This window comes from Amblyraja radiata, chromosome 3 (genome assembly GCF_010909765.2).
Source record: "Amblyraja radiata isolate CabotCenter1 chromosome 3, sAmbRad1.1.pri, whole genome shotgun sequence".
Lineage (NCBI taxonomy): Eukaryota > Metazoa > Chordata > Chondrichthyes > Rajiformes > Rajidae > Amblyraja > Amblyraja radiata.
In genome coordinates this window covers 16,007,348-16,028,357 of record NC_045958.1, presented here as the reverse complement: position 1 = coordinate 16,028,357, position 21,010 = coordinate 16,007,348, and the positions used below count along the sequence as shown (strand labels likewise).

At 45.7% G+C, this 21,010-nt stretch overlaps 1 protein-coding gene across 1 annotated transcript in view; it reads left to right on the top strand.

The window, feature by feature from the left end:
- Nucleotides 1-21,010, top strand: part of LOC116970817 (solute carrier organic anion transporter family member 4C1-like) — a 101,585-nt gene that overhangs the window by 36,318 nt on the left and 44,257 nt on the right. The window contains exons 6-7 of the mRNA XM_033017368.1: nucleotides 5,942-6,057; nucleotides 15,833-15,977. Of these exons, the coding sequence (XP_032873259.1) occupies nucleotides 5,942-6,057; nucleotides 15,833-15,977 (261 nt within the window). The remainder of the gene's footprint in view (nucleotides 1-5,941; nucleotides 6,058-15,832; nucleotides 15,978-21,010) is intronic.

The following is a 21,010-nucleotide window of genomic DNA, read 5'->3' as shown; positions in this document are numbered from 1 at the left end:
GAAGAGTGGCAGAGCAAAGGTGGGTACATCTCCAGGTGGGGCCTTGAGAAGGGTGTGGGTGTGGGGGGGGGGGGGGGGATGAGAAAAAGGAACTTAAAATTGTTAATACCAGTGGGTTATGAGTGGAATATATGGTGTTGTTTCTCCAGTTTTTGTTGTGGCCTAACTCTGGCAATGGAGGAGACCCAGGACAGGAAGGTCAGTATTGAAATGGGAAGAGGAGATAAAATGGTTAGCAACCAGGAGATTCAGTAGATCTTGATGGGCAACCTTTCAGTGCAACGGTCATGGCATCTATACTTGGTCTTGCCGATGTTAAGAGGCCACACTGGGAACATCAGATGCAATAGATGAAGTTAGAAGAGGTGCATGTGAACCCCTATCTCACCTGGAAGAACTGCTGGGGTCCCAGGTTGGGTGCAAGTAGGTGTGGGGACAGGTGTTACCTCTCCTGTGGTTGCAGGGGAAAATACCTGGGGAAGGGGTGGAGAGGAAGAGGAAAATACCTGGGGAGGGGGTCGTTTGGGTGGGAAGTGATGAGTGAACCAAGGAGTTCCAGAAGGAGCGTTCTGCAGTAGGTGGAAGGGGGTGGAAACAGGAAGATGTGATTGGTGTTGGGATCACATTGGAGGTGGTGGAATTGTCGGTGAATGATATGTTGGATGTGGAAACTGGTGGGATGAAAGATGAGGACCAGGGAAAGTATACTTGTTCCATCTGGGGGGGAAGGGGTGGGGGCGGAGGGAACAGTTTCTTCCCAGGGGTTGTCAGGCAATTGAACCGCCATCTCACCAGCAAGAGTGCGGTCTTGAGCTACCATGTACCTCATTGGAGACCTTTGCATGGACTATCTTTAATTGGACTTCATCTTGCGCAAAATAATATACCCGTTATCCTGTGTCTGTCTTTACACTGTGGACAGCATGATTGTAATTATGTATAGTCTTTGCGTTGACTAGAGCACGCAACAAAAAAGCTTCTCACTGTACCTCAGTTTGTGTGACAATACCAAACTAAACTAATCTAAAGAACACGGAGGAGACATGGATGAGGGATTCATCTGTGACAGCAGGGGGGAAACCACCTTTACTAAAGAAAGAGGACATCCTAAAATGTCTAAAGATGCACCACGCCATCAGGTTCAGAAACAGCTATTTTCGGAACATGATGAACCATCTTGCTCACTACCAAGGACTCTGAAAACATAGGAATCTGAAAACTGAGAGATTGGAGTGAGAGTTGGATGAAGAATTAAAGTGAGATACAACTGAAAACTTAATGCCATCTTTATGGATTGAATGCAGATGTACTGCAAGGTGGTCTTTCAATCTGTGTTTGATTTCCCAGTGATAAGCAGTGCACATTGTTACTCTGTCACAGACATTCCCATTGTTCTCTCCCTCTCACATCAGCTTAATCTCCTGCATCTCTCTTCAATTTAAAGTACACTCATTTCCATACTTTAACAATTCTGATGAAAGCTGTTGATATGAAATATCAGGGACACTAGAGACTGCAGATACTGGAATCTTGAGCAAAACAGTAAACTGCTGCAGGAAGAACGGTCCAGGTAGTATCTGTGGGGGGAAATGGATAGCATGGGTCATTCATGACTTCCCTTCAAGACCATCCATTCTATCTATTTCCCTTTGCAGATGCCTAACCAGTTGAGTTCTTTCAGCAGTTTGTTTGAAATATCAGCTCTGGTTATTTTCCATGGCCACCTCAGGCTATTCTCTGGTGGAGGCCTCCAGTAGTCGGCTTAATGAATTGTAAATGTGTTGATATGCTGCATCTTGCATAATAATATAATCACAACAAAGTAGCCCTTATCACCAGCTATCAGGAAGAAACATGAGGAAATGAAAGAAAGATACGAACAGGAACAGAGGTTGTAACATTTACATCCCTTTTCTGCTCTGGCTCTCTGTGATAAATTAGTTCATGACCAACACCTTTAATTCCAAAACAACACCTCAATACCAAAGATATTTCACCTTATCTTTCCCACCGTGCTAAAATGTTAACACCAAACACACATTCCAATCTCATGTATTAAATTACAGTAGATCATGAATAATATATACAAAATCAATGGATCTTCCAGATGGATTATTTCACTACCTTATCTATGTGTCATTAGGCTATGTCTTACTGGACAGGGATCACCACTTGGAATCATTGCTGAAAGTTTATATCAATAAGTGGGTCGTATTATAGATAACAAAGATGATTATCAATGGTTACAACAGATGGGCAAATGGGCAGAGGAATGATTAATGGAAATTAAAGCATTTGAATGTAAGCTATTGCATTTAGGGAAGTCTAAGCCGGGCGGGTTCTTCACAGTAAATGTCAGGGCCTTAGAGAGTGTTGTAGAACGGAGGGATCTAGGAGTCCAGGTACATGGATCCTTGAAAGTGTCATCACAGGCTTGGTTCAGTTTTAGTTGCCCTGTTACAGGAAATATGTTGTTAAGCTGAAAAGACTGCAGTGAAAGGATGTTACTCGGACTTGAGGGTCAAAACTATAAGGAGAGGTTGGGCGGGCTGGGACTGTATTCCTTGGAGCAAAAGATAATAAGAGATGATCTTACAGAGATAATACGGCGAAATAGATAGGGTAGATGCACAGATTTTTTTTTACCCAGAGTAAGAGAAACAAGAACCAGAGGACATAGGTTTAAGGCGAGAAGGGAAAGATTGAATGGGAACCTGAGGGGCAACTTTTTCCACACAGAGGGTGGTAGATATATGGAATGAGCTGCCAGAGGGGGAAGTTTGGGCAGAAACTATAACAACATTTAAAAGACATTTGGGCAGGTACATGGGTAGGAAAGGTTTAGGGGGATACAGGTCAAAGGTGGGCAGGTGGAACTAGTATTGATGGCACAGGCAAGCAGAGCTGAAGGGCCTGTTTCCGTGCTCTATGACTCAATGACTTGTCATGCCCATACTTGCCAAATCTTGGTGCAGAATTTCCAGGTATTTTCAGGGAACCTTGGACCCTTTCTCCCTCCTCATCTGCAGATCTCCACACATACTGTTCTTTGCCTCAAACACCCCACCACCTCTCACCTTGCTTCTTCTTCATCCATTCCATTTGCCCCTCAACTACATGCATGGCAGATGCAGTATAATGTGGATAAATGTGAGGTTATCCACTTTGGTGGCAAAAACAGGAAAGTAGACTATTATCTAAATGATGGCCGATTAGGAAAAGGGGAGATGCAACGAGACCTGGGTGTCATGGTACACCAGTCATTGAAAGTAGGTATGCAGGTGCAGCAGGCAGTGAAGAAAGCGAATGGTATGTTAGCATTCATAGCAAAAGGATTTGAGTATAGGAGCAGGGAGGTTCTACTGCAGTTGTACAGGGTATTGGTGAGACCACACCTGGAGTATTGTGTACAGTTTTGGTCTCCAAATCTGAGGAAAGACATTCTTGCCATAGAGGGAGTACAGAGAAGGTTCACCAGACAGATTCCTGGGATGTCAGGACTTTCATATGAAGAAAGACTGGATAGACTCGGCTTGTACTCGCTAGAATTTTGAAGATTGAGGGGGGATCTTATAGAAACTTACAAAATTCTTAAGGGGTTGGACAGGCTAGATGCAGGAAGATTGTTCCCGATGTTGGGGAAGTCCAGAACAAGGGGTCACAGTTTAAGGATAAAGGGGAAATCCTTTAGGACCGAGATGAGAAAAACATTTTTCACAGAGAGTGGTGAATCTCTGGAACTCTCTGCCACAGAAGGTAGTGGAGGCCAGTTCATTGGCTATATTTAAGAGGGAATTAGATGTGGCCCTTGTGGCTAAAGGGATCAGGGGGTATGGAGAGAAGGCAGGTACAGGATACTGAGTTGGATGATCAGCCATGATCATATTGAATGGCGGTGCAGGCTCGAAAGGCCGAATGCACCTATTTTCTATGTTTCTATACCTCTCCCATCTTTCAGTACAATTAAAGGGTCTCAACCAAAACCCTCGACTGTCCATATCACATCCCAGATTTTGTGTCACTTGCTGAGTTCCTCCAGCAGTCTGTTTTCTTTGCTCCAGATTCCAACATATGCAGCCTCTTATGCCTGCATTTCACCACATGCATATCACTTCTCTATCTTGTCCTATGCAGGCTACCATTTGTTAGTATCTGAACTTCTGTGTTCAATTCTGATACCAAAACAATGACATATTTTCAACTTTCTTTTCTTCCAGTTCCTCCACTACACTAACATGTCTTGATGTGAGGTGGTGCTGGAGAAAGGCAATGTTTTGCAGGAGGCATGGCTGTATATTTATGTTTTGTTTTGTAAAGCTAAAGACTTCAGCCAGAACGACAACTCTAGGAACTGGCCATTTCAGCTATTTAAATGCATTAGCGATCTTACAGTCGTTTGACATGCTGCACAAACCTGACCCCCAGGAACATAAGCACAGTACCTGGCAGGGTTGGAAGGGCCTCCATTGTACTAGAAAGCGTGCTTGCCGCTGAGGCCTTCATGTGAGACTGAAGCACGAGGGCATGTAACCCTCCCCTCTCCAACATCCTTCAATGTACTATCATTGGAGAACAAGGTAGAAGACCTAGGAGAAACACAGTTGTATCAGAGGAAAATGAGGGAGTGTTCTGTACTCTGTTTAACTGAGACATGGCTCATCCCAAACTCTCCGAAATAGGTGCACCAGCCCGAGAGTTTTTCCATCCACTATATGGACCAGGTGCCAACGTCAGGAAGAGGAAGAGGCAGCGGTGTCTGTTTTGTGATAAACTCTGCATGGTACTCGGGCTTGATGGCCACGTACCCTTTATGCTCCCCTGACCTGGAACGTTTAATAGTTAAGTGTCGACAATTCTACCAACCGAGGAAGTTCTTCACTGTCATCTGATTGTAGTCTACATCCTCCCTCAGACAAACGTCAAGCTAACACTTGAGGAATTGAGCATTGCTGCCAACAATCACATTACAGTCTTCTCTCGTCATCACTGGGAACTTCTACCGAGCTAGCTTATATAAATATCTGCACAACTACTATCAACACATCACCTTTAACATCAAAGGAAGCAACATATTCAACCACTGCTCTGCCACCATCAGGAATGCCTACTGTTTGCTCCATCACTCGCCTACACTTTGGAAAATCTAATTGTCTGGCTGTGCTTCTTCCTGCTCACAGGCAGTTGCTGAAGTGCAACCCCAGTAAAGAGGCCAATGAAGATCTAGTCAGGAGAGGCAGAGGAGGGATTACTTCAAATGAATAGACTACTTCAAATCGATGGACTGAATCGCATTCAAGGATTGATTAAACGATTTGAATGAATATGCCAGAGTCATTGCTGACTTCATAAAGAAATGCATGATCGAGTGTGTACTTACAAAAATATTTGGAGTCTTCCTCAAAATCAAAAGCCCTCCATGAATCAGGAGATTTGCAATCTGCTAAGGATTGGATCTGTGAACTTTAGGACGTGATCCAGAGTCTTATATGAAGTCCAGGAACAACCTTACTAAAGGCCTTTGCAAGCATGAAGAGACAATTTCTGGAGTCATAGATGGGCACTTGAGTGTTAGACACAAGGAACTGCAGGTGCTGGTTCACAAGGAAAAACACAAAATGCTGGAGTAACTCAGCAGGTTATAGAGCATCCCTGGAGATCATGGATAGGTGACGTTTTAGGTCAGGACCCTTATTCGGACTCCCGATATATCACCTATCCGTTCTCCAAGGATGCTGCCCAACCCACTGAGTTACTCCAGCACCTTGTATCTTCTCTTGATGAACCAGCATCTGCAGTTCCTTGTTTCTACATCTGTATTGTTCTACTTTCTATCTGCAAATTGGTAATGTTTTTTAAATAATCCAAGATCTGCAGATGTGACACTAGAAACAATTCTTCACATTATTAGTATCAAATTGTCTAAATATCTTGTTCATTCCAGGCACAGAAAAAGTACAACGTGAAAAGGTTTCTGAGGCCCACAGTAATGTAGCTTCATTAATTTTAATAAGCGGACATTTTGGAAAAGGTTTTAAGGACTTCATCACGGTATTGATGGTAAGATTACTGTAAAAAATGTCTACACCTAGGATATTTCTCCAGAATGTTTGTCATTTTTATAGCAATTATTTTGACTTCACAAGGGCATCTTTCACCATAAGTTGCCAAACTGATTGCGAATAGAATTATAGTTTGCACTTCTACAAGGCCCAACTATGCTTATATTCTGAAACATAAACAGGTAATGGTGTAAACCCTCAGTAAATTAGACAGCATCTCTGCAAAGAAAAATAGTTGTAAATAGCTCATTCTATGCTTCCCCCAGTTTAGTTTCAGTCAATAAAATACTGAATCAAGCACGAGCAACTAAACTTTATATTGGATACTCTCGGATAGTCATGTCCCTGAGGTAATCAGGAGGAATCCTTCATACTATCCTCTGTTAGTGAGGCAATCATTGGAGCCAAAGAATCCTTTCCCGATTTCCCTGCTATAGATTTAAATTTGGTGGGTGGTCGAAGATGCTGTAGACTCCACCCGAGCGCCCTGTTCGCCAAAGATCTTAGATCAGAGCAAGATGGGTTACTCTCACGCAAATGTGTAGTACGCTCATGGGTGGATTCATGGGTGATTATAGCACCCATTTTAGCGACCAGTCCCCGCCATCTTGCTTCCTGCCAAAGATCGGATCTTTGTTTCCGCAGCGGGGAGAGGGAGTGCGCGGCCCGGGGCAGCGGGGAGAGGGAGTGTGCAGCGGGGAGAGGGGGTGTGGGGCCCGGGGCAGCGGGGAGAGGGGGTGTGGGGCCCGGGGCAGCGGGGAGAGGGAGTGTGGGGCCCGGGGCAGCGGGGAGATGGAGTGTGGGGCCCAGGGCAGCGGGGAGAGGGAGTGAGCGGCCCGGGGCAGCGGGGAGAGGGAGTGTGGGCCCCGGGGCAGGGAGTCATGTCTCGGATAGTCATGTCCCTGAGGTAATCAGGAGGAATCCTTCATACTATCCTCTGTTAGTGAGGCAATCATTGGAGCCAAAGAATCCTTTCCCGATTTCCCTGCTATAGATTAAAATTTGGTGGGTGGTCGAAGATGCCTTTGACTCCACCCGAGCGCCCTGTTCGCCAAAGATCTTAGAGCAGAGCAAGATGGGTTACTCTCACGCAAATGTGTAGTACGCTCATGGGCGGATTCATGGGTGATTATAGGACCCATTTTAGCGACCAGTCCCCGCCATCTTGCTTCCGGCCAAAGATCGGATCTTTGTTTCCGCAGCGGGGAGAGGGAGTGCGCGGCCCGGGGCAGCGGGGAGAGGGAGTGTGCAGCGGGGAGAGGGGGTGTGGGGCCCGGGGCAGCGGGGAGAGGGGGTGTGGGGCCCGGGGCAGCGGGGAGATGGAGTGTGGGGCCCGGGGCAGCGGGGAGAGGGGGTGTGGGGCCCGGGGCAGCGGGGAGAGGGGGTGAGCGGCCCGGGACAGCGGGGAGAGGGGGTGTGGGCCCGGGGGCAGCGGGGAGAGGGGGTGAGCGGCCCGGGACAGCGGGGAGAGGGGGTGCGCGGCCCGGGACAGCGGGGAGAGGGGGTGCGCGGCCCGGGACAGCGGGGAGAGGGGGTGAGCGGCCCGGGACAGCGGGGAGAGGGGGTGAGCGGCCCGGGGCAGCGGGGAGAGGGGGTGTGGGGCCCGGGGCAGCGGGGAGAGGGAGTGTGGGGCCCGGGGCAGCGGGGAGAGGGGGTGTTGGGCCCGGGGCAGCGGGGAGAGGGGGTGAGCGGACCCGGGACAGCGGGGAGAGGGGGTGTGGGGCCCGGGGCAGCGGGGAGAGGGGTGAGCGGCCCGGACGCGGGGAGGGGTGAGCGGCTCGCTGGACAGCGGGGAGAGGGTTGCCTGCCCGGGACAGCGGGGAGAGGGGGTGCGCGGCCCGGGACAGCGGGAGAGTGGGTGGATCCGGCCCGGACAGCGGGGAAGGGGTTTTGTGAGCGTCCCGGGGCAGCGGGGAGAGGGAGTGTGTTTCCCGGGGCGAGCGTGTATAGGGATTTTTCGGCCCGTTTAGAGGGTGTGTGCGGCCCGGGGCAGCGGGGAGAGGGAGTTGTGGGGCCCGGTGAGAGGAGTGTGGGGTCCCGGCAGCGGGGAGAGGGAGTGTGGGGCCCAGGGAGAGGGATGTGAGCGGCCCGGGCAGCAAGGGAGAGGGAAGTGTGGGGCCCGGGGAGAAGGAGTGTGGGGCCTGGGGCAGCGGGGAGAGGGAGTGTGGGGCCTGGGGAGAGGGAGTGAGCGGCCCGGGGCAGCGGGGAGAGGGGCATAGGAGGGGGGGAGACATTGTAGTGTGGGGGGCAGGCGAGGGAGTGCCGGGGGGGAGAGTTGAGGGGTGGGGATAAGGCCTAGTGTGTGTGAAGTTGCGGGGAGGTTTACAATGTTTCTTATTTAATGTCCCTTGTCTAGTCTGAAATAAAGTTCATCATTGGATCAGAAGAAATATAATTGTGTGTGTTATATGATTATATACATTTATATCACATTAATGTATGTGTGTTTATAAACATTTTATTCTTTAACAAGAATTAACAGAATTATGAACTAACAGAATTATGAATCTAACCCTATATCACACACAAAAACTTCCCCCGCAATGTCAATTACCCTGCGAGTCGGGTCGGTTCCGGTTACTACAAAATCAACTCAAACACTACTTGTGAGCCATTTAAAAAGAAATGATTTAAAAAACATTAAAATAGACAATTACCAGAGTCAAATTTTATTCTTGACAAGAAGTATGAACTGACAGAATTATGAATCTAACCCTATATCACACACACAAACTGTTGCCCCGCAACATTGATTACACTGCGAGTCGGGTCGGGTCAGGTAGGCTCCGGTTACTAAAATGGGCGGGGAAAAATGCCCAGGATCCCCTCCGTAGCGTACTACACGTCAGCCCATTGTATTTCGCAGGAGTAGCCCATCTTGCTCTGCTCTAAGATCTTTGCTGTTCGCAGGCTGCACAAGGTATTTTAGAACTAGGAACGTGAGAGGGCTGAGAGGAATGCTGCGACTCTGCTCCAATAAAGTCTGCACATTCTCTTAAATGTTGGGCTTCTCTCCCTTCGAGATCCACACTAACTTCTGCGCTTTTGTTAAATCTGATCAGTTTAATCTTAGTCAGCGGGTCCACCTGCCCTTTAAGAGCCACTGTAGTCATCTCCCCTTTAAAAGCCTGTGCTCTCTCCTGCTCCTGCTGCTGACTTTCAATGTCTCTCACTCTTCCGAAATATCCAGAGAAGGACCAGTTCTCTCTTCTTCCATCCTTATCCCTAGTCTCGAAGCTGCCATCCTCAAATCTGATAGCAAAACGATTTATTTATTAACATTTCTTTCGGTATAAAACATCTTGCATATTTTCATGAGTTTGTTCCCCTCTTCACTATTCCCGTATCGCCTAACTATTCTTTCTACGTAGGTTATTCACATTATAGATTTCAGCCCACCTATCGGCCATATCTCGCTTCCTAACTTTTTATTTAATTGCCCCAACAATTTCCTTAATCTCTCTGCTTCCTGAGGAATTTTCTCACAAATTATTCTCAATGGGCTTTCAGGAATGTTTGATTGGTCCTTCTCCAGAATATTTCCCATCCTTACACAATAGTCACAATACAGGTTAATTTCAAAGCACTCACTCCTCCCTTTCTGACTCCAAGACCACTGAGATCGCTTTCACACATGGCCAACGTCTAGCAGATTCACACCTCTCACACAATTATACATTCAATCTTTCCCAACCGCTAGTCAATCGTTCTATTCAATCGCTCAGTTCAATCACTCAACTCAATTGCTCCATTCAATTGTTCGACTCAATCGCCCTTCGATTGTGCACTCAACTTTCTTATCAGTTTGATCACAATCACCTATTCAACTTTCAGCTTGTAAACAAAGAATCTCCAGTTTCTCAAATATTCAAAACTTAGCAGCAATCTCTCCCACAGACAAATAAACCCGAACCACGCAAGCTATACTATAATCAAACAAGAAACTATCCCCCACAATTACAAGTAGACAAAGACACACTCCAATATAAGCGACAAGCATCCACTTCTTATTACTATTATTAATCACACGCTCTAATAAATCCTCCTCATGGTTTATTCAGTCAACGGAACGACTCCTCCCCGACACAGCGATCGGAAGAATCCGAACCCCAATCGAACCGCCACGAATCGGACTTTAACAATTCCGATTTAAACAAATCCCAGATATTTAATTGAAACACACTTTTACCCCAATTATCCAACACCCAAAAATCCTTACGCATGGAAGATGGCTTTTGCCAGCAGCTGCAGCCTGCCAACTATGACCAAGTAGTAGGGCCTCTAACCCCAGCTTAGTTTTAAGGGCCTCCAACCCAAAGGAGTGCTATCATCCCCCTGTGCTTACTAGACTCTGTTCTTTGATCTCGTTGGGACCCTTTCCCAAGTCCGCGAATGATCGATCTGCTCTGACTAGCGAAGTGCCGAAAATCAATGCGAAAACCGCACCGTGGTGCCGATCTCTGCACACGATCGGGAACAGCTCAACACCCTTAATCGCAAACTTGTGTTTGGGGGTAGTTGAGATCCCGGACGAGCCCCCAATGTAAATAGCTCATTCTATGCTCCCCCTAGTCTAGTCAAGCACTTGAGCAACTAAACTTTATTTTGGATACACAATAACAGTTCCCCTATACAATACCTAACCATCACGGGTTCGATCTTTGCAACTGCTTGGGCAAGCCCTTCTCGCCTCATGCAAGTAGAGACACTCCAAAAGGTCACGCAGTCCCAAGCACTCATCCAGAAGATTGACATCGGACCTCGGGGTAACCTTTTATAGGTCCCCGCACTTTGAGGGGCCGAACCACATGGGGGTGGTCTCTGTACAGTCCAATAACACATATCGATTAACATTGTACATAACTGACAGTTCCCCAACCCAATAATACAGTAGCTAATACTTGTATCTGGTAAGGCTTCGAAAAGGAAACTAACAGAGATGAATAATGCAACATGTGCCTTGGGATTCAGACAACCCAGACAAAGCTTAACATTTAACCCAATCAACATCGAACTAAGTAAGGCTTTGCAAAGTAAGGCTTCAGACAAAGAGTCTGAAGAAGGGTTTCGGCCCGAAACGTCGCCTATTTCCTTCGCTTCATAGATGCTGCTGCACCCGCTGAGTTTCTCCAGCAATTTTGTGTACCTTTGAACAAAGCAAGGCTTTGCAACATTATTTACACCAAAGATCTTATAGCGGAGCAAGATAGGCTACTCCTGCGAAATGCAATGGACTGATGTGTAGTATGCTATGGAAGGGATCAACCTGAGCCTACCTGACCCGACCCGACTCGCAGTGTAATCAATGTTGTGGGGCAACAGTTTGTGTGGGTTAGATTCATAAATCTGTCAGTTCATACTGCTTGTCAACAATAACATTTGATTCTGGTAATTGTCTTTTTTAATGTTTTTTAAATCATTTCTTTTTAAATGGTTCACAAGCAGTGTTTGAGTTGATTTTGTAGTAACCGGAACCGACCCGACTCGCAGGGTGATTGACATTGCGGAACGTTTTATGCGTGATATAGGGTTAGATTCATAATTCTGTTAGTTCATAATTCTGTTAATTCTTGTTAAAGAATAAAATGTTTATAAACACACATACATGAAAATTATATAAATGTATATAATCATATAACACACACAATTATATTTCTTCTGATCCAATAATGAACTTTATTTCAGACTAGACAAGGGACATTAAATAAGAAACATTGTAAATAAGAAACATTGTAAACCTCCCCGCAACTTCACACACACTAGGCCTTATCCCGCCCCCCCCCCCCCCCGCACTCCCTCGCCTGCCCCCTCACTACAATGTCTCCCCCCTCCTATGCCCCTCTCCCTCTCCCGTTGCCCCGGGCCCCACACTCCCTCTCCCCGCTGCCCCGGGCCCCGCACTCTCTCTCCTCGCTGCCCCGGGCCCCGCACTATCTCTCCCTGCTGCCCCGCACTCCCTCTCCTCGCTGCCCCGGGCCCCGCACTCTCTCTCCCCGCTGCCCCGCACTCTCTCTCCTTGCTGCCCCGGGCCCCGCACTCTCTCTCCCCGCTGCGGATCCAATCTTTGGCCGGAAGCAAGAGGGCGGAGCAAAATGGCGGAACAAGATGGCGGAACAAGATGGCGGGGGCAGGTTGCTAAAATGAGTCTTAAAATCGCCCATTAATCCGCCCATGAGCGTACTACACGTTTGTGTGAGAGTAATCCATCTTGCTCCGCTATAGGATCTTTGATTTACACTATGTATGTCTGGTTTGCATTGATCCAATTAACTCCATGCATTTTACACCTCATTGTAAGACTTCTGCAGATGTCCCATTCTTTCTCTGCAGCTCTTATCTGGGCCACAGACACACTGGCACCATTAAGCAGCTTGTCTGAGTTCTGCTAAGGCACATTTAACTTGACCAAAATGGCTTAGCAGTACAGAAGCCTTTACTCAATTTTAATAACATGGCTGCTCCAATTTATCCAGGATTAACAGAGTTAACATGTGATTTTAATCCATGTAGCTTGAATGGCAATAGACTAGCTTGAGGTTAATCGCCCTTTCACATGTCTATTGATCTTACTTAAATTAAATTAAATTCTGACAAGTGTGACGTGACATTTTGAGAAGTCAAATAAGAGTTGACTAAAGAAATGAGATCAAGCAGAAATTACAGCATATAATCCTCCAACATTTTCGCCACCTCCAATGGGATCTCACTACTGGTCAAATCTTCCCATTTCCTCCCCTTTCTGCCTTCCGCAAAGACCGTTCCCACCGAAACTCCCCGGTCAACTTGTCCCTTCTCACCCAAACCAACCCTTCCCCAGGTATTTTCCATGCAACCGCAGGAGATGCAACACCTGTCCCTTTACCTCTCCCTCGACTCCATCCAAGGACCCAAACAGTCTTTCCAGGTGAGGCAGAGGTTCACTTGCATCTCCTCCAACCTCATCTACCGTATCCGCTGTTCTAGGTGTCAAAATCGGCGAGACCAAGCGCTGGCTCGGCAATTGTTTCGCTGAACACCTCCACTCGGTCTGTCTTAACCTACCTGATCTCCCGGTAGCTTAGCACTTCAACTCCCCCTCCCATTCCCAATCTCACTTTTCTGTCCTGGGCCTCCTCCATTGTCAGAGTGAGGCCCAGCACAAATTGAAGGGCTAACACCTCATTTTTCTCTTGGCTAGTTTACACCCCAGCGGTATGAACATCGACTTCTCTAACTTCAGATAGCCCTTGCTTTCTCTCTCCATCCCTCCCCCTTCCCAGTTCTCCCACTAGTCTTACTCTCTCCAACTACATTCTATCTTAGTCCCGCCTCCTCCCCTGACATTAGTCCGAAGAAGGGTCTCCCGAAACGTCACCCATTCCTTCTTTCCAGAGATGCTGCCTGACCCGTTGAGTTACTCCAGCATTTTGTGTCTACCTTCAAACAGAGGGATGTGAGGTTGAAGTACAAGGTTCCCTGAAAAGTAACAATACAGGCAAACAGTGGTGAAGAAGGCATTTGGCTGGCTTGCGTTCATAACTCAGGGTATCTATCTTATCTCTATACTTTTAAAACTGTGTGTGTGTGTGTGTGTGTCTCTCTCTCTCTCTCTTCCCCCTCTCTCTCCCCCCCCTTCTCCCTCCCTCCCCCCTCTCTCTCCCTCCCCTCTCTCTCTCCCTCCCCTCTCTCACTCCCTCCCCTCTCTCTCTCCCTCCCCTCTCTCTCTCTCCCTCCCCCCTCTCTCCTCCCCCACTCTCTCCTCCCCCACTCTCTCCTCCCCCTCTCTCCCCCCTCCTCTCTCCCCCCTCTCTCTCCCCTCACTTTCTACCCCTCCCCCTCTCTAGACGCACCTGCGAGTTGGGGGCTATGCGTCAGTGGATAGGGCGGTTATGGGGTATAAGGAGCAAATTAATAATATTAATATAATATCAAGGGGGGTAGTTAGTGTGTGTATGGGGGTGGTTAGTGTGTGTGACGCCGCATGCCACCCCGCCCCGCCCCCCCCCCCCCCCCCCGCAAACACGTGTTGGGGGAACACACCCAACGGGTCTGCACTTGGTCCAGTAGCTATTAAAACTCTTGGATGTGGATGTATTTGTGTGTGTGTGTGTGTTTATTTGTTTGTCTGTGATTCACATCTCCTCGAAAACACGATGCGCTAACGGTGACATTTTTACATACTCCGATAGAGATTTACCTCATGATGTCAAAAATTGCCTCATCTGAAAATTTGATTCATTATTTCTCGAGTTATTTATTAAAATTGTTCACAAATCTGAAATCTTTTATCACGTTAACGTGTTGATGACATCACAAGGACTCTGGTCCTCGCGGCCCGCTGCGCATAGTTTTCAGCGCGCAGCATGCTGGACACTGTTTTCCACGAGCTGTGAGTTACGTTAACCGCCCCCACCCCCCCTTGACTCGCAGTCATTTTGTCGCCTCCCGCTCACAGTCGACTCGCACTCGGCCACCCCGCCCGCAGCCCAGCCGCCCTCTCCCCCAGGGCTTGGATTGAAGCCGCTGAACACACAGTAATTTGGTTGGGCTTCCAAGGTCCTGCGAGATCCCAAGAGCTCCTGAGGCCCGCCACCCACTCTCAGTCGGCCACGCGTGCTCAGTGTCCGCGCCGACCGCTCGCAGAGTTCAAGTCCGCCCTCTCTCTCTCTCTCCACTTCCTCTCCCCCCCCCGCACTCTCTCCCCCTCCCCTCCTCCCCTCCCCCAAGTTAGGCAGCCAGCGCTTGGAATTTTGTGCTCTATTGGCTGCTACACTGTGAGGAAGATGGTGATTACACTGAAGGGAGTGCAGAGGAAATTCACCAGGATGCTGCCTAGATTGGAGGATTAACTATGGGGAGAAATTCGATAGGCCAGGTTTGCTTTCCTGAAATATTGGGGATTAGGGGTGACCTTATATAAGAGACATTGATTGGATAGATGTAATCTTATCCTTGCTTCTCCTTGATTGCTGCTTCTCCGAGATCAACGTGAGCACTAGCTTACGTGGATCAACTTGATATACTTTTTGTAGTCAAAGTACTCGTTACTTAATTATTCCACATTTCCTTGGGCCACACTGCCAGCTGACAGCTGTGCTACCACATCATGTCAGCTTATTTGAATTCAGTAAGTATGAGAATATGAATGAAATGTTTTCTGTTCATGGTGGCCCTGACATTGTTCAGATAATACGAGAAAGCCACTTGCTAATAATGATATTCCAATGAAGACGCACTGCCCCTGTTTTGCTGCTCTATTCACAGATATAGAGAGTCGTAGAACACAAACTGTTGCCCTTAAATGCCTCCTGGCTCCCTTGGTGTGCAGCAGCTCCCTCCCAGCTTGGATTTCATTCATCACGATTTCCATCCGAAAAAGTGATGGTGGGCAGTGTGATACACATTCTCTCCTTTCCTGCTTCTTGCGCACCATGTTTAGTAATCGCTTGGTTCTGAGGAGAAGGTTCTATAAGAGTTTTTAAAGATGACCTGATGTGTTAGTCACACAAATTTTAACAACAAGGTATAGTTGTGTGCACCGTTCCCCTTATTAAGAAGAATTGTCTGTGCTCTCACACTGTCACTGTCGATTTAAAAACATGATCCTTATGCTCCAATATATTTTGGCCAGAGTGACTACACAGAACTGTTTCAATAATCATATTAAATTGTAAATGTTTTTTTAGGCCAACACATCTTTTAATCTTTATGGTGCACTTTCTATAAAGTCAAACTGGCTTATAGAACCATCAGAGGCTTGTGTTCACTGATTGTTCACCCCATTTTTTCCTCAGAAAATGTTGAACAATTCGGTTTTCATGTGCTTAGTTGTAGCAAGCTGCACTGAAGGTCTAGTGATCACAGGCTTTGTGACATTTTTACCAAAATTCATTGAAAATCAGTTTAGCCAAACTGCTAGCCTAGCAGCAATCGTTGGAGGTAAGTAGTTTAAATAATTTTCTTGATAGCTAAGATTATAGTAAATAGGTATGCTATGATTGGTTAAAAGGGACATTCCTAGTCGCACATTGTTCGCCAATTTGCTCTATCAACCTTGTAAAAAGGGCATCTTTAATTTATATGACGTTGTATTTGGATTTTCAAAAGGCTTTTAAAACGTACAGTCGTGACTAAGTTCAGAATATGGAAAATTAGGAGTCAAATAGCTAAATGGATAGCAAAATAAAATAGAGAGAGTGAAATGTAGTTATTCAAATTGTCAAAAGATAGGAAACAATGTTTCCCAGTGATTCTACTTCTTATTGAGTCCACACACAAGATTAGAAGTTGTTCCAAAAAAGATAAAGATCACGAAGAGCCGGATCATATAGAGCAATTGCTAAATACAGATCAGAAAATATTAGCTAAAACCCTGGCAAGAAGACGAAGTAAATACGTTAATAAATTAATACATTCTGATCAAACTGGGTTTATACCCAAGAGACACTCATTCAACAACTTGAGACGTATGGTTAATATAATGTATTCACATAGAACGATAAAGGAAGACTTATCAATTATTTCATTAGATGCAGAAAAAGCATTTGACCAAGTAACCATATAACAACCATATAACAATTACAGCACGGAAACAGGCCATCTCGGCCCTACAAGTCCGTGCCGAACAACTTTTTTCCCTTAGTCCCACCTGCCTGCACTCATACCATAACCCTCCATTCCCTTCTCATCCATATGCCTATCCAATTTATTTTTAAATGATACCAACGAACCTGCCGCCACCACTTCCACTAAAAGCTCATTCCACACCGCTACCACTCTCTGAGTAAAGAAGTTCCCCCTCATGTTACCCCTAAACTTCGGTCCCTTAATTCTGAAGTCATGTCCTCTTGTTTGAATCTTCCCTACTCTCAAAGGGAAAAGCTTGATCACATCAACTCTGTCTATCCCTCTCATCATTTTAAAGACCTCTATCAAGTCCCCCCTTAACCTTCTGCGCTCCAGAGAATAAAGACCCAACTTATTCAACCTATCTCTGTAACTTAGTTGTTGAAACCCAGGCAACATTCTAGTAAATCTCCTCTGTACTCTCTCTATTTTGTTGACATCCTTCCTATAATTGGGCGACCAAAATTGTACACCATACTCCAGATTTGGTCTCACCAATGCCTTGTACAATTTTAACATTACATCCCAGCTTCTATACTCAATGCTCTGATTTATAAAGGCTAGCATACCAAAAGCTTTCTTTACCACCCTATCTATATGAGATTCCACCTTCAAGGAACTATGCACGGTTATTCCCAGATCCCTCTGTTCAACTGTATTCTTCAATTCCCTACCATTTATCATGTACGTCCTATTTTGATTTGTCCTGCCAAGGTGTAACACCTCACATTTATCAGCATTAAACTCCATCTGCCATCTTTCAGCCCATTTTTCCAAATGGCCTAAATCACTCTGTAGACTTTGGAAATCCTCTTCATTATCCACAACACCCCCTATCTTGGTATCATCTGCATACTTACTAATCCAATTTACCACCCCTTCATCCAGATCATTGATGTACATGACAAACAACAAAGGACCCAACACAGATCCCTGAGGCACCCCACTAGTCACCTGCCTCCAACCCGACAAACAGCCATCCACCATTACCCTCTGGCTTCTCCCATTCAGCCACTGCTGAATCCATCTTGCTATTCCTGCATTTATACCCAACAGTTTAACCTTCTTAACCAACCTTCCGTGAGGAACCTTGTCAAAGGCCTTACTAAAGTCCATATAGACAACATCCACTGTTTTACCCTCGTCAATTTCCCTAGTAACCTCTTCAAAAAATTCAAGAAGATTAGTCAAACATGACCTTCCAGGCACAAATCCATGTTGACTGTTCCTAATCAGACCCTGTTTATCCAGATGCTTATATATATCTCTAAGTATCTTTTCCATTAATTTGCCCACCACTGAAGTCAAACTAACAGGTCTATAATTGCTAGGTTTACTCTTAGAACCCTTTTTGTAGAATGGAAATATCTTTTTACAGTATTGCAAACATTTCAACTGGAGAAAATTTTATTTCATGGATAAAGTTGCTATATGACAAGCCGACTGCCAGAATACTGACTAATCAAATACTCTCACCTAAATTTCAGCTATCCAGGGGAAATAGACAGGGGTGTGCACTATCACTCCTGTTATTTGCCCTTGCGATTGAACCTTTAGCAGAAAGTATAAGAGTACATCCGAATATTCATGGCTATAATACTAATACTAATAAAATATCATTGTATGCAGATGATGTACTACTATATATCACCAATTCCCAAGTTAGCATTCCAAACATACTAAATCTTATAGAGGAATTCGGTTCCTTTTCAGGTTATAGAATAAACTGGAACAAAAATGAAATTATGTCAATAAAGCCTCAAGATCCGACACACCTTATAAAATTCCCTTTTAGAATTGCTACAGAGTTTTTGGAGTCTTGGAGATTGCGCAACTAGAAAATATACTTCTTTATTTCAAGCAAACTTTCCACCATTAATTACCAAACTAAATGCCCTTATTCAATTTTGGAAAACACTTCCGATTTCCCTCATATGTAGAATAAATGCCATAAAGATGATCTTCCTTCCACAAATCCTGTACCTATTTCAATCAATACCGATTTATCTCCCTAAAATTAAAAAAAAAACTTTATTCTCTGATCACAAACTTTATTTGGGATTATAAAACACACAAAATCCATAAACGACACCTATGTAAACCCAAAGAAATTGGCGGATTGGCTCTCCCCAATTTTTTGTACGATTACTGGGCAACGAATATTAAAAACGTAATCTATTGGATGGACAACCCATGCCAACAGGTAAACAGGTTAATAATAATATATAATAATATATCTTTTATTGTCATTGCACGTCAGTGCAACGAGATTTAGTGTGCAGCTCCACTGATGTACGAGAAAGGTAAATAAATACAATACATAAATAAACAAGCTGAATTGATTGACGTGACCATCTGAGGGAGACTGTCCAAAGGGGGTGGGTGGGGGGGCACTCATTAGGGCTGGTTCAGAGCCGCTATAGCTCTTGGGATAAAACTGTTCCTGAGTCTGGAGGTTCGGGCGTAGAAGGCCTTGTAACGTCTGCCGGAGGGAAGTAGTTGAAACAGACCGTGGCAGGGGTGTGATGAGTCCTTATGGATGCTGAGGGCCTTCCTGAGGCACCGCGTGTGGTAGATGCCCTCCAAGGCTGGTAGCTCTGTCCCGATGATCCTCTGCGCTCTGTTGACGACGCGCTGAAGAGCTCTCCTCTCCGCCTCCGTGCAGCTGAGATACCACACAGAGATGCCATACGTTAGTATGCTCTCTGTGGTGCAGCGGTAGAACGTTGTCAGCAGCTGTTGGGGCAGACCAGTCTTTTTTAATGTCCTCAGGAAGAACAGTCGTTGCAGTGCCTTCTTGACCAGCGCGGCGGTGTTTGTGGACCATGTGAGGTCTTCTGAAATGTGAGTGCCCAGAAACTTAAAGCTGGACACTCTCTCCACACTTTCCCCATAAATGGAGATTGGGGCGTATTCTCCAGAATGGGACCTCCTGAAGTCAATAATCAGCTCCTTGGTCTTGGAGGTGTTTAGTGCCAAGTTGTTATTGGCGCACCAGTCCGCCAGGTTCTGCACCTCCGCTCTGTATTTTGTTTCATCACCGTTGGTGATCAGCCCAATCACTGTTGTGTCGTCTGCAAACTTCACGATGGTGTTGGTGTCGAATGCAGGGACACAGTCGTGAGTGAAGAGGGAGTAGAGCATGGGGCTTAGTACACAACCCTGTGGTGTGCCGGTGCTCAGGGTGATGGTGGAGGACAGGTGCGGGCCCAGTCTCACTGCCTGCGGTCGCTCCGTGAGAAAGTTCAGGATCCAAGCGCATATCGGTGAGCTGAGGCCTAGCTGGTGGAGTTTGGTGGTGAGCTTGGTGGGGATGACCGTATTGAATGCAGAGCTATAGTCAATGAAGAGCATCCTCACATACGTGCCCTGTCTGTCCAGGTGAGTCAGGACAGTGTGAAGGGCCAGAGAGATGGCATCCTCTGTCGATCTATTTGCCCTGTATGCAAATTGATGGGAGTCCAGTGAGGCAGGGATGCTGGATTTATGGAGAGAGAAGATTGTTCGCCTTTTAATATAGGCGCGATTCTCCTCTCTCCAATGAATTTGAAGAAAACAGTATATGAGAAAAATCCGATTATCCATAATACCCTACGAATCTGGAAACGAGTGAAGTCAACCCTTAAACTGAGAAATTTATCTCTTCTCTCACCAATCACCAATAATCTCTCGTTTAAGCCGTCTATTTTAGACAAGACGTTCACATACTGGGAAAGATTAGGAATTAAAAAACTGGGCGACCTTTATGAGACGGGAACTCTTCTCTCATTTCAAGAATTACAGTCGAAATATCATCTGAAAGGTAACCAATACTTTAGATATCTTCAAATACGAGACTATCTGAAATCATATACCCAAGACTGTCAATATATGGTTATACTAGACGAATGTATGAATAGAAACACGGATTCAAATAAGTTAATATCGTCCCTTTATAATACCCTTTTAAATATACAAACCCCATCGTCAGAAGTAATTAGACGAGCTTGGGAAGATGAACTCGGCCTAACAATTTTAAAAGACAGAAGGGAGGAAATACACAACTGTTTTCTTAACGTCAGGCATTTGCTAATACAATTTAAAATACTGCACAGACTTTATTATTCAAAGTCTAAACTGAATAAGATCTTCTCAAATGTTTCTCCTATTTATGATAAATGTCTCCTTCAGGAAGCAACTACAACCCATTCTTTTGCCTCTAGTATAAAGTTACACAATTTCGGGAGGGGAATTTTTGAATTTTTTTCTAACATACTTAAAATAAAATTGGACCCCAACACTGAACTGATCACTCAAGGTACGTCAGAAGCCTGTTCTGAGCTAACATTATTTCAAAGACGTTTCCT